The sequence below is a fragment of the Macrobrachium nipponense genome, chromosome 6, assembly GCF_015104395.2.
Source record: "Macrobrachium nipponense isolate FS-2020 chromosome 6, ASM1510439v2, whole genome shotgun sequence".
Classification (NCBI taxonomy): Eukaryota; Metazoa; Arthropoda; class Malacostraca; order Decapoda; family Palaemonidae; genus Macrobrachium; species Macrobrachium nipponense.
Window position 1 is genome coordinate 134260260 of NC_061108.1, and position 15000 is coordinate 134275259.

General features: G+C 38.1%; 1 protein-coding gene across 1 annotated transcript in view; it reads left to right on the forward strand.

Annotated features, from left to right (window-relative positions):
- LOC135216653 (histone H3.v1-like) overlaps nucleotides 1-15000 on the forward strand; it is a 50254-nt gene that overhangs the window by 7955 nt on the left and 27299 nt on the right. Inside the window, exon 2 of the mRNA XM_064252038.1 lies at nucleotides 1160-1316. Coding sequence (XP_064108108.1) covers nucleotides 1160-1316 — 157 coding nt within the window. The remainder of the gene's footprint in view (nucleotides 1-1159; nucleotides 1317-15000) is intronic.

Consider the following 15000-nt stretch of genomic DNA (forward strand, 5'->3'; position numbering starts at 1 on the left):
TCCAAAACCTGGACTTCCAAAACAGGTCTTTTCCCCCACCTTCTGGAAAATGCCAAATCTGGGCTTCTATGGGTTCGGGGGAGGTGTGGCTGCCATTAGTGAATTATGGGACAATTCTCTGGGTACTTGGAGTTCTATCTAAGGGTCGTGGTTTAGGAAGGTCGGATTATGGTGTCGAACAGATAATTTAGTTCAACGTCATCCAGTTTAACATATATTTGGTTTGTTTGTTTTTATGGTGTTTTTTACGTTGCATGGAACCAGCGGTTATTCAGCAACGGGACCAACGGCTTTACGTGACTTCCGAACTACGTCGAGATGAACTTCTATCACTAGAATACACATCCCTCACTCCTCAATGGAATTGCCGAGAATCGAACTCGCGACCAACCGAAGTGGGATGCCAACACCATACCAACCACGCACACTGAATTGCTCAATATATTTTGGGTGCTAATAATCTTACATTTTTTTATATCAACTTGAGAAAAGCACCAGTATCAGCAATGATAACAACAAAACTAGCATTGTTCTAAGGGGAAAGGGGCCACAATAATACAAAGTGTAAAAAGTCCGTGTATAATTTTGAAAAAGACTTTACAGATAGCTTTCGAACCCTTCCCTGGGTTTCATCTTCAGTCCAAATGAACAAAAAACAAAAAGTTACGACAAGTGAGAGGTAAATTTTCAAAAAAGAAGAGACGTTGAAGATCGTTGACAACGGTCGTTTAGCTCGTTAATGGGCCAGAGAAGAAAGAGGGTAGTTAACAACAACTAGGTAATACCCTCCCCCCTATCAATCCTTCTGGCTGCAATCCTGTTGGATCTTCGTACAGGTTGTTTGCAACATTACATGAAGTCCTTCATCCAAGGGCGTAGATTGGGCACCGTTTATCAGACCCCCTCCCCCCGGGGCAGCGGTTACCTGGACTGGAGAGAAGGCAAGGCAAAGGCAGCATCAGGAGAGGGAAAAACAGAGCCTGTCCTACATTTAAAATCTTTTAAAAAACATACTAGTAATATAAAAATTAACAAATGGGTCTTCGTTGACAAAGACTTGTTTCCTTTGAATGATTCTCCCAAACTTATAGCAGCTCCCTCGACTAGTCCTCTAACATTTACATTGTTACTTTTAAAGATAATTTTAGCCTCTTTCCAGTTGGGTCTCCCTGTCCAGGTAACCGCTGCCCCAGGGGAGTCTGGTTACAGTTCCCAATCTACGCCCTCGGATGAAGACTTTCCTGCAACGTTGCAACATTGTGGAGATCCAACAGAATTGCAGCCCAGAAGGATTGGCATGGGGAGAGGAATCACTAGTTAGAGTTAACTGTCGTCCCTTTCTTCATCACCTGGCCCATTAACGAGCTAACGACCACTGTCAACGATCTTAAACAACCTCTCTTTGTTTTTAAATTTACCTCTGTAACTGTTGTAACTAATTGTTCATTTGGACTGCAAATGAATCCAGGGAAGGGTTCGAAAGCTTTTTGTAAAGTCTTACAAATTATACACGGACTCTTAACACTTTGTATTATTGTGGACACTTTTGAACATTACATATACTCTCGTGATAAAGAGTTTTTCCCCTACTACTACTATGATTATTATTATTATTATTATTATTATTATTATTATTATTATTATTATTATTATTATTATTATTATTATTATTATATATTATTATTAAACATAGTAGAAACAGGTAAGATACTCAACGTTGCAGCCGTCAGAGAAGGTCTCCCCTCCTAATTATTATTTTTAATTTTTATTTAGTTATCTATCTATTTTATTAATTTATTTTTATTTTTACCTATTATTTATTTATCTATTTTTTTTCTACTTATTTATTTTTGGTCTAGTTATTTATTTTGTTTTTTTCATCCTATTCGACTGGGTGGTTTTTCTAGTGGGTGGGGTTTCGGGTAGTATCCGCCTGCCCCTGTTTCTAGTAGCACACTCTTCTGCACGAGCCCTGGAGCAACTGCGGCTTTATAGTTTTTTGCCAGGTTACTATTTAGGGATCTTGGGATCGTGCCAAGAGTTTCCTATGATTATGGGTACAGCTTCCACTGCATATCCGTATCCTTCTTATTTCTATTTTCTGGTCTTGATATAACTTAATAGCGGTTTCTACGGCATTTACCGAACGATAAAAGACTATGAGATTTATATATACGAATTTTTGGCCATCTATCAAAGGTTGCTTCTGTAAAAAAACATAGTAATTTCCCATAGAAAATACTGCACAGATCTTTAAAAGTCCTCGGGGGGGGAAAAATAGTTCTTAAATTTTAACACGAATTCGTATTTTGTTTTTCCAGCTTCGCCTGTAGGTATACGAAAGAGACAAATGAATTCAGCGGTTAATCGTCGGCATCTTTCATTATTTGTCCTTAAGTATAAAAATAAATAAATAAATAAAAAATAAGTCTAATGATCGACACGATCAAAACTAAATCAAAACACCGGTCAACGTGGACCTCGAATAGTGCGGGTGAACCAAAATCCAGAGGAAACAACACGAGATCACGTAATAGTTGTTTGTCTCAGCTCACCAGCGTGAGATTCGCTAAGAGCAGAGAAACAACACTAACGTAATAGTTTTGTTGGTCTCCGCTCATCAAAGGGAGAATTGGCAAAAACAAAGAGACAAACAAAAAACAAGATTACATAATAGTTTGCTGTCTCAGCTCACCAGAGGAGATTCGCAAAAAAAAAAGCAGAGAAACAACACTAGCGTAATAGTTTGTTGTCTCAGCTCACCAAAGAGAGACTAGATTTCAAAGAAAAGTGGATACAAGAAACGAGGAGATATTTTGTCCCATAGACGAAAATACCCTTGTTTATAACGTGTTTTCTGTTTTCTTTTCAAGAATTCGTCCTAATGAGGACAATCTTTTGTGTTTGTGTGTGTGTGTGTGTGTATTTATTTACTTATTTAATTTACTGCTTAAAAGTGTGCGGCCTCACCGAGTTCTTTGCGCCGATCGAGTTTTCTGTACAGCATATCATCAAGCCACCGGTGGAGGCCTGGCCCTATATCGTTACCAGACGCACGATATCATGGCTAACTGTAAAACCTTAAACAAAATACAAGCAACTGAGGCAAAGGGCTGCAATTTGGTATGTTTGATGGTTGGAGGGTAATGATCAACATACCAATTTGCAGGCCCTCTAGCCTCAGTAGATTTTAAGATCTGAGGGGCGGACAGAAAAACTAACCACTGCCCTCCGGTGTGGCATGGCCTATATCGTTGCCAGACGCAGCACTATGGATACTTTAACCATAAATAAAAATATAAAACAACTGAGGCTAGAGGGCTGGAATTTTAGAACGCTTGATGACTGGAGGGTGGAGGATCAACATACCAATTTGCAGCCCTCTAGCCTAAGTAGGTTTCTAAGATATGAGGGCGGACGAAGTGCGGACAGTAAAAGTTGCAGACGGATAGACAAACTCAGTGTTAGTAATCTTTTCAGAAAACTAAAACCAAGAGGAAAGCAAATCGTTTTACAATGTAAATCTGACTCGACAAAAGTTTTGTTGTAAACTGGAGCTGAGTTATTGCTTAAGAGAAATACTATTTCTATATTTTGCCCTCGCCTTTAGGTGTCACGAAAAAAAAGAAAAAAAAAGTTTTATTTTAGAGTTGCTAGGTGAGGATTTTATTTTTTCATTTTTTTTAGTGGAGTTGTTATTTCATGGAAAGGGTTAATAATTCTACTGTAGCATTCTGGTATTTGATTTCATCATACCTTTTCTTCTTCTTATCCCTTTACTTTGTAAATATTTCCCTTGTAAATAATGGTAAGTCTTTCGTTTGCTGTAATAAAAATACATAAGAATGATTGCCATTGCAATGTTTCTTTCTACTGTTCTGTCATCTCTCTCTCACTTCTTTAGAGAAAATCGTTACTAAACTGATGAAGATAATCCATCCACACTATTTAATCCTGAAGTGTAATTAAAAATTTGTCCTTTTTAAAGGAGCTTTCCTGAAGTCGGTTAAACCTTTATATAGGCTACTTTCTGACGTATAAAAACTAGTAATGAAAATGGGGAGAAAATGAAAATCTCTTCTCTCTCTCTCTCTCTCTCTCTCTCCTGCTCTCTCTCTCTCCTCGTGACTCCATAAATTGTTGGTTATCAAAGATTAGGGTATATAAATGGTCAAAAACTGCGAGTAAAACTTTAGGAGTGGTTTTTTTTATATCATATGAATAACGAACAGTTTTTTTTTTTTAAACATTTTTTTTTTTTTTTTTTAAAGTAGTTTTATCACGAATGATCTTATCTCAACAGACCAATGAAGGAATCAGACTCAAGGGAGGCAAAGAAAGCAACGCGTGATCCGACCTCCAGCTTACTCGGGTGCGGGTGGCTAAAATCTACGGTCAAACTGAGCGTTTTTTTGTTTTCACTAAAAAAAATTTAAATAAATACACTACATTTTCTTTTTTAAAAAAATCATTTTTTCTATATCGTTAACATCCACATTACTTATTTTTTACGTTTTTGATTCTAATAAGTCAGTCATAAATATCCTATGCTAATCTTCCCTGTATTTATTAACTCAACGCGAAAAACCCCTTTCAGCCATTTATTAGGCTTTTCCATAGACCTTTCCTACCCTCCCAACAAGAACAACAAAAGTAGTTTGTAGGCTTACTCCCCGAGTAAGCACAATTTTTTTTTTTACTTTTTTTCATTGATTCCTGGCTTACTACAGTAACCCATAGTAACCTTTGTCCTTCCCTCCACACAAGAACAACAACAGAGAAATAAAAGGAAATCCAAATAAAGTGATATAAAAAATAAAGATACACAAAAGTTTCACGAAATAAAAACGTTTTATTCATAACATCTACTTTCAAGATGTCTGTAGTAATGACAGAAACCACTAAAAAACAACTAAATATGTAGCCTTTACTGTCTCCTGTAAATAGGTAACTACACCTTACTCAACAAGACCCTCCTCCTCCCACATCCACTTTGATCGAGGTCGGATTAAAATCCTTATAGGTGTCAGAGGTCAGGTCAGGCGGCTGGTGACCTCGCGGCAAAAACCGATTTCCCCAAGGCAATGCGAACCTCTGCTTGACCGTCGCAAAGATTTCTCCTGAGTGCTGGAGTTATTTGGTGGGGATTTTTCTGCAGTTATTCCTGGCGAGCTGACGAGGAGTGATTGAAGTGATGGAAAACGAACTATTTAAGTGTTTGAGAAATGTGGTGGATAGGGAGAAATATTCTCATGTCAAAAAGTAAAAGGATCCACACTTCATTTTTATGAACGAGTTATTTGTCGGGGGATTTTTTTGTTTTTTTTGTTTATTAGTTATTTCTGACGAGGGAGAGGACGAGTGAAGGAAAATAAACCGAGTGTTTTGTGAAATGTGCTGGCTTGGTGGAAAATTTTTTTCAATGCCAAAGATAAGAGGAACTAACCATTATTTTATGAAAGAATTATTTGGTGGTAATTTTTGAAGTTATTTCTGACGATGAATTGAACGAAATGAGGGAGAATAAAACGAAGTGTTTAAGTATTGTGGTGAACAGGAAAACAATTTCTAGATTATCAAAAGAGTAAGGACCAAACCTTTAATTTTTATGAAGGAATTATTTGGTGGTAATTTTGAAGTGATTTCTGACGATGATTTCAACGAAGTGATATAAAATGAACTCGAAAGTGTTTTGAGGAATGTGATGGACAAGAAAATTTTTTTTCAAGGTCAAAAAGTTAAAAGATCAAACTTTGGTTTACTGAACAATACACGCGTTTGTATTTAAATAAAAGTATGTGAAACTCCCAAAATTACAAGTAAATCTGATTTAAATACGACTAGAGGACTGAAAAGATCGGACTTAAAGTGACTACAAAGAATAATCCATTGCAATATTTTTCATTGCAAACTATTTTATTTTGTGGGGGGAGGGAGGGGGCGAAAATTTCCAGGTTATATATGGTTGTTTTTGTGGTAAAGAATGTATTCATTCTTCATCGAAAGGTGTTCAGTGCAATAGCCCTTGCATAGCACCCTTGTGGTCTGTGGGATCGTGTCTTGCAAGTTTACATCCATTTAGGATTTCCTGATAATAATAATAATAATAATAATAATAATAATAATAATAATGACAAGGAGAATGACAAGCAGAACCGAGGAATGGCACAACAAACCAATGCACGGACAATACATGAGACAGACTAAAGAACTAGACAGCGATGACACGTGGCAATGGCTACTTAGGGGAGAGCTCAAGAAGGAAACTGAAGGAATGATAACAGCGGCACAAGATCAGGTCCTAAGAACCAGATATGTTCAAAGAACGATAGATGGAAATAACATCTCTCCATATGTAGGAAGTGTAATACAAAACTGAAACCATAAACCACATAGCAAGCGAATGCCCGGCACTTGCACAGAACCAGTACAAAAAGAGGCATGATTCAGTGGCAAAAGCCCTCCACTGGAGCCTGTGCAAGAAACATCAGCTACCTTGCAGTAATAAGTGGTACGAGCACCAACCTGAAGGAGTGATAGAAAACGATCAGGCAAAGATCCTCTGGGACTATGGTATCAGAACAGCTAGGGTGATACGTGAAAATAGACCAGACGTGACGTTGATTGACAAAATCAAGAAGAAAGTATCACTCATTGATGTCGCAATACCATGGGACACCAGAGTTGAAGAGTAAGAAAGGGAAAAAATGGATAAGTATCAAGACCTGAAAATAGAAATAAGAAGGATATGGGATATGCCAGTGGAAATTGTACCCATAATCATTGGAACACTAGGCACAATCCCAAGATCCCTGAAAAGGGATCTGGAAAAACTAGAGGTTGAAGTAGCTCCAGGACTCATGCAGAAGAGTGTGATCCTAGAAACGGCGCACATAGTAAGAAAGGTGATGGACTCCTAAGGGGAGGCAGGATGTAACCCGGAAACCCAACACTATAAATACCACCCAGTCGAATTGGGGAGGGACTGTGATAGACAAAAAAAAAAAATTAAAAAAGTAATAATAATAATAATAATAATAATAATAATATAATAATAATAATAATAATACTTTTTTGTAATGATCCCTATTCCCCTCTTCTAGCACTGAAAACGTGTATCCCTATTTTTTTCGCTTTTTCATTAAAAGTACCTCTCTCTCTCTCTCTCTCTCTCTCTCTCTCTCTCTCTCTCTCTCTCTCTCTCTCTTCTCTATCTCTCACATTTCTGAATTAGAACAGAAAGGAAAATGCAAATCACCGCACTGAACTTATTTAAATGAAAATGCCTTCAATATCAGCTTGTCAAATTCGTCTCGCCTCCACGAGAAATCCTCAAGTTTTTTTTTCTTTTTTATCGTTCCATTCCATTTCTCCATTCCATTGTCTATCAGCTTCCAGGATTTTTCTATTCCATCTCTCCTTTGTCCTTTCCATGATTTATTGTTTTTTTTTTTCTTAAATTTGGCTTTCAGGATGCAGCCTTCATAGTTCGAGTTTTTTGGATTTGCTTACTTTTTTTCAAAGTTGGTCCTTAGCTGAGCATCACGTATTAGATTTTAGTTTCAGAAATGGCGTCTGATTTTGACTTCTGTATTTTGTCATTTACTGACTGATATTCGTGCAGGGGCGTCATTTCATTTTTCCTTGGGGGGTGGGGGTGGGGGGGGGGTTAAGGTATGTATGATTGAGGGGATCCTTCCTGAAAGGGGGGAGGGGATGGCGAGCGAAGCGGAGCCTAAGCAGCTGGGGGTCCCGTGGGCGGGGGAAGGGGGGCTGTAAGGGCCGACCTCGAGGTAATTTTTAGAAATGTCAACAAAATAGGAGCAATTTGAAGCCACTTGTAAAGGAAATTTGAATAATATTTTATACATACAAATATATATACATATAGCTGGGGGGGGGGGGCTAAAGCGCCCTTCATGCGCCCTCCCCCCTTCTGGCCTCCCCCCCTTCAAAAATGCGCCCCTGTGTTCGTGTATTAGGTGGCGCGCTATTGGACAAGAATAGCTATTTTACGTGGCTAGAAACCAATTGGTTAATCTGGCAACGGGACCTACAGCTTATTGTGGGATCCGAACCACATCATATCGAGAAATGGATTTCTATCACCAGAAATAAATTCCTCTGGTTCCGCGTTGGCAGAGCCGAGAATCGAACTTCGGACCTCCAGATTGGTAGCCAAGCGCGAAATCCACTCGTGCACCGAGGAACTTATAGCCGCTATTAGCACGAGACATACCCGCAAAGGTGGGTGTTTTCCACAACAAAATAGATGTGGAACTATCCATGCACTATCACTATAGCTGGTCCACTTAAGGTAGACTCTTGGATGAGTCCTATGATTGCGAGACGTTTGTTTGGCGGCGCTGACTTGGCTGGTACCGGGAGGTATAGGCAGCTCCGAGACAATCAGCGGCCGCCTAACAAATGTCTCGTAGGCATAGGGTTCACCCAAGAATCTACCTTAGTGAACCAGCTATAATATTGTAGTTATATCGAGCTTAACTTTTTGAGATTCTGAAGGTTTTTTTTTTTTATTATTACTAGCAAACTTACCCATCTATGATGGGTGATAAAATAAGGGTACAGAAGTGAAAAATTTATATGTACTATTTGTTCAGCAATATTAAAATAAGGCGTTATTTTTATACATACCTATTACAAACCTCTTTGTACACAATATTATCAGTTTGTCCACAACTTAATTTCAAGTTGGTAGAGTCAGCTGCTCTGCTCATCGCCACATACAGTTGGCCATGCGCGAACATGGGTGACAGCAGAAACACACACCAACACGATTAAAAGTCTGGCTCTGCGACTTGTTGCAGTGAATGAGAAGACCAGGTTGATGGGAAACTACCTGCGCGTAACTGGAACGGAAACTGGTTGTCCGAAGGCATCAGAGGAATCCAGGGGATGAACAGACGTTTTGCCGGTGTGAGGGCCCGTTGCTATCACTGCTTCGATGACGTGGGAGTTTAGCTCCATAACGGTGTACCTCGTTCCGTCGCAATGTCCAATGGCAGGATCGAAATTCCGAAGCAACATTACCGGGCAGTACTTCTTCTTTGTGCACTGGCAGTCCCGACGGATTTAAGTTATTCAAAAAATCTTGCAGATATTGATGATATTTTCATCTTCTATTGTGTCCGAGCTGAAATCTTCGCGACTTTCTCCGGGAAGTTGTACAGAAATTATGTATGAAAAATCGTAAAATAACTAAGTCTCCGGAATAACCAGCCCCGTTTCACGGCCAGAAACAGCTCCGTTTCAGGGAATCCCTTCTCACTCCCCACACCCACTACACAGGAGGGGTTAGGTTGGATGAAACCCCATTACAAACCATCTTAGGGGCCCCCACCATAACCCTGCCAAGTTTCATGCCCATCTGACCAGCCGTTTGGCCGTGATTGAATGACAGAGAGACAGACATTACGCCCATTATAGTATGATAACTACTCAATAATTATATTTACTTCTTATGTACGGCTCGTTTCCAAATAATGGAACTATTTCAAAGTCGCTTTAGACAATTACCCCAGATTTCTATCATGCAAAATTCATTGGGATTATTGTGATGTTTTAATATTTTCAGTAAACACAGCTAATGTCTGATTTTGGTGAGAGAGAGAGAGAGAGGAGAGAGAGAGAGAGAGAGAGAGAGAGCCCTGATTTTAGCAAGAATAACAATTTGACTTGACAATCACTTATTTGCAGTTATTTAAGAGAGAGAGAGAGAGAGAGAGAGAGAGAGAGAGAAAGTAATTTTTCTCCGTAACCTGATGACCTTCGCATTATTATTATTCAAGGAATGAAAATTATTTTGAAAATAAGCCCCGATTACATAATTGCTCGCTATTTATCAAACTTATGAAGGCACTCAATTACTTCCCTTTTGTTCCCAGACCTTATTAAAACTTTGTCGCTCCTCTAAGTAGAAGAAGAACTTGTAAGGGTTTCGCCCGAAGTTTCACTTTGGCTGTTTCGGAACATCAGTGGTTTTCTGGCGTTGATTGCGTCTCGAGAGAGAGAGAGAGAGAGAGAGACGTGGAACCATTGTTTTGTTTCCTGAGGTGATGATCTCTCTCACTCTCTCAGAACTGACCTTAAAAACTCCCAAGATTAAAAAAAAAATAATCCCAGGATAATAATCAAATAATTGTACATCTCCCAAGCCTTAGAGTCCTACTCTCTCTCTCTCTCTCTCTCTCTCTCTCTCTCTCTCTCTCTCTCTCTCGCTTTGTTTCCCTATGTGGTGATCTCTCTTATAACTGACCTTAGAAAATCCCAAGATTTAAAAAAATGATCCCAAGATAATAATACAATAATCGTACATCTCCTAAGCCTTAGAGTCCTAATCTCTCTCTCTCTCTCTCTCTCTCTCTCTCTCTCTCTCTCTCTCTCTCTCTCTCAGCAGATATCATCAGCAGTTTCTGCAGGCGATATCATTACAAACAATAAAAGGTTAAGATAAACGTCTTATTGAGGTAATATTTTGATAAAATATGTCTCTCATTTTGTAACATGAGAAGCAATCAAACTCTCTCTCTCTCTCTCTCTCTCTCTCTCTCTCTCTCTCTCTCTCTCTCTCTCTCTCTCTCTCTCTCAAAGCTAATATACAAATACGTTTATCGCAAAAAGTAATATAATTTGGTACAAGCAAAGCAAAATAGTTGATAAACATATATTTCATTTTAAAGTCAAACAATTCTCTCTCTCTCTCTCTCTCTCTCTCTCTCTCTTCTCTCTCTCTCTCTCTCTCTTGTTTGCATATGAAGTCACGTAGCTCTCGACCTGTCAAAGAAAATGTGGCCTGAATACCCTTCAAAAATGAACGCTTTGCCCTTTATCAAGTTTAGATGAGATGGCCCAGCATGTCGAAGGCAACAATACACATTTGTGTGTGTGTGTGTGTTTTGGGGGAGGTGGGGGGGGCTGGGGTGGGAATAATGGCAATCCAGGTACAAATTATTATCGAGTTATTTACATTGTATACGCGTTCATTTTTATTTTTATTTTTTGGGGGGATAGGAATAATGGTAATTCTGGTATATTAATTATTATCAAGTTATGTTACTTACACGTTCATTATTTTTTCTACGGGGGGGAGGGGGAATAATGCAAATCAAGTATACGAATTTTATCAAGTTAATTACATTATGTACGTATAAAAAGACGTGTTGTCTTACTGAAAGCAACAAACTAGAGAGAGAGAGAGAGAGAAAGGAAGAGATGATGATTGATTGATTGATTGACTGATGCAAAAATGTAACCATGGCGTCACAACAACTTAGGTCATCGACGAAGAGAAATGAGGAGAAACAGCAAGACAGAAACATCAAGTGACAGATAAATTAATATTATTTGAATTGAATATAGAATTTAGGCCAAAGGCCAAGCACTGGGACCTATGAGGTCATTCAGCGCTGAAACGGAAATTGACAATAAAAAGTTTGAAAGGTGTAACAGGAGGAAAACCTCAAAGCAGTTACTGTGAATCAAGCATCTGGAGAAGGTGGAAAGTAAGATGGAAGAGAATATGAAAGGAGGTACAGTAAAAGAAACCCAAGGGGTTTGCAGCAAGGGGGCGAAGACAAGCTGCAAAGAACCTTAAGTAATGCCTACAGTGCACTGATCTGATGGACTAACGGCACTAGCCCCCTACGGGGTAAATATTATTCGCAATAGCATCAAGAATACCAACGACATCACAGGATAAAAACGCTTACAAGATACTCTTGGGTCCTGCAAAAATTCTGTCGGAGAAAAAGAGATAGATAGAAAGGATAAAGGAGGATGAAAGAGGGGGGGGGAAAGGAAATGTGGGAAAGGGGGGCGGGGGAAAGGGGGGAAAGGGAGAGGGTTAGGGGAGGGGGAAGGGAAGGGGGGGGGGGTGGGAAAAAAGGGGGGGGGGCGGAATGGAACATGCTCCTCGGATTAAGGGCAAATTGCTCCAGGGATCAAGTTCATAACCGCTCGAACTTTATTGGGGAATATGGCCGAAAAAGAATGGCTCTTCCTCAGCTGAATATAAATGGGGGAATCGGATCTTCATACATTCTAAGTTGACTTTTTTTTTTTTTTTTTTATTTTTTAATCATCAGTGACTTTAATTTTTTCTTTTGCGTTGTAAAACTCGCGAAGTCTTAATTCAGGTATGAAGTTTCCAAAGGCTGTCTTTAGTTAAGAGGTGCTAACTGTAAGCTGAAAGTATGTATGACCTACCAATATATTTAAAAAGTTTTCCTCTCACTTTTGTACATCTTCATATTACTAATTAATACTACCGCAGCAAGAGAGAGAGAGAGAGAGAGAGAGAGAGAGAGAGAGAGAGAGAGAGAGAGAGAGAGAGAGAGAGAGAGAAGAGAGAGAGATGTTTTGTTACGTGAATCTACTTGAAGATATTTGCTTTTGTGGAAAAAGATGCTTTGTTAAGTGTATCTAGGATGATATTTTGAGAAAAAAGATGTTTTGTTACGTGATTCTAGGAAGATATTTGCTTTTGAGAAGAAGATGTTTCTTACGTGAATCTAAGAAAGATACATGCTTTTGGGTAAAAAGATGTTTTGTAACGTGAATCTAGGAAAGTGTTTGCTTTTGGGAAAAAGATGCTATGTTACGTGAATCTACGAAGATATTTGCTTTTGAGAAAAAGGTGTTTTGTTACGTGAATCTAAGAAGATATTTGCTTTTGAGAAAAAGATGTTTTGTTACGTGAATCTAAGAAGATATTTGCTTTTGAGAAAAAAGATGTTTTGTTACGTGAATCTAAGAAGATATTTGCTTTTGAGAAAAAAGATGTTTTGTTACATGATCAGCGAAGATATTTGCTTTTGAGGAAAAAAGCTGGTTTGTTACGTGAATCTAGGAAGATATTTGCTTTTGGGAAAAAAAATTTTGTTACGTGAATCTAGGAAGATATTTGCTTTTGAGAAAAAGATGTTTTGTAACGTGAATCTAAGAAGATATTTGCTTTTGAGAAAAAGATGTTTTGTTACGTGAATCTAGGAAGATATTTGCTTTTGAGAAAAAGATGTTTTGTTACGTGAATCTAAGAAGATATTTGCTTTTGAGAAAAAGATGTTTTGTTACGTGAATCTAGGAAGATTTGCTTTTGGAGAAGAAGTTTTGTTACGTGAATCTACGAAGATATTTGCTTTTGGGAAAAAGATGTTTTGTTACGTGAATCTACGAAGATATTTGCTTTTGAGAAAAAGGTGTTTTGTTACGTGAATCTAGGAAGATATTTGCTTTTGGGAAAAAGGTGTTTTGTTACGTGAATCTACGAAGATATTTGCTTTTGGGAAAAAGGTGTTTTGTTACGTGAATCTACGAAGATATTTGCTTTGGGAAAAAGGTGTTTTGTTACGTGAATCTAGGAAGATATTTGCTTTTGAAAAAAAATATGTTTTTATTACGTGAATCTACGAAGATATTTGCTTTTGGGAAAAAGGTGTTTTGTTACGTGAATCTACGAAGATATTTGCTTTTGAAAAAAATATGTTTTGTTACGTGAATCAAGGAAGATATTTGCTTTTGGGGAAAAAGGTGTTTTGTTACGTGAATCTAGGAAGATATTTGCTTTTGGGAAAAAGATGTTTTGTTACGTGAATCTAGGAAGATATTTGCTTTTGAGAAAAAGATGTTTTGTTACGTGAATCTAAGAAGATATTTGCTTTTGAGAAAAAGATGTTTTGTTACGTGAATCTAGGAAGATATTTTTTTTTGGGAAAAAGATGTTTTGTTACGTGAATCTAGGGAGATATTTGCTTTTGAGAAAAAGGTGTTTTGTTACGTGAATCTAGGAAGATATTTGCTTTTGGGAAAAAAGAAGTTTTTTTATTTTTTGTTACGTGAATCTACGAAGATATTTGCTTTTGAGAAAAAGGTGTTTTGTTACGTGAATCTACGAAGATATTTGCTTTTGAGAAAAAGATGTTTTGTTACGTGAATCTACGAAGGTATTTGCTTTTGAGAAAATGTGTTTTGTAACGTGAATCAAGGAATATATTTTTTTGCTTCTGGGAAAAAGGTGTTTTGTTACGTGAATCTAAGACCCCTGCGGCAAATATTGTCACGCTGGATGTCCTTTTTGTGGGAGCCTCCCTTCTCGTTTTTAGGGTATTGGCAGGAGGAGTACTGCTCCATCACATATCACTGATTCCTGATATACAGAAACCTAACCAATAACCTTTAGAAATGTGCTATTTTTTCATGTAAATATTAACACATTTTGCATTAGGACTACGTAAGTTTTTGTACTCATTCATACCGCCGATGTTGAGTTGAATATAGAATTTAGGCCAAAGGCCAAGCACTGGGACCTATGACGTCATTCAGCGCTGAAATGGAAATGGACAGGAAAAGGTTTGAAAGGTGTAACAGGAGGAAAACCTCAAAGCAGTTGCATTGTGAATCAAGTGTTTGGAGAGGGTGGAAAGTAAGATGGAAGAAAGAGAATGGAAGGAGGTACAGTAAAAGGAACGAATGGGTTGCAGCTAGGGGCCGAAGACACGCTGCAAAGAATCTTAAGTAATGCCTACATACACCGCATGAGGTCCACTGACGGCACTACCCCCTACGGGGAGATGCAGCTATTGGCCGAGGGGATGTGCAGACAACCTTATTGTTTATCATCATCATTATTATTATTATTAGTATTATTATTATTATTATTATTATTATTATTATTATTATTATTATTATTATTATTATGGAACAAGCCCACAGGTACCACTGATCTGAAATTCAAGTTTCTAAAGAATATGAGTTCACTAGAAAGAACAGTGTAACACGTGATGAGAAACTGACTAAGCACTAATCTCCTAAGGAATTTATCTGGATCTGAATTGTTCAGGGTACCGAGTGACGTCACTGCATACCGTCGATCACGCGTTGGTCTAGATATATATAAATATTGACGAGATCAAAACTCACTTTAAACGAATACTACTGCCTTCGTGCAAGATCTATTCTACCTTCCATCAAGATCTATTCACG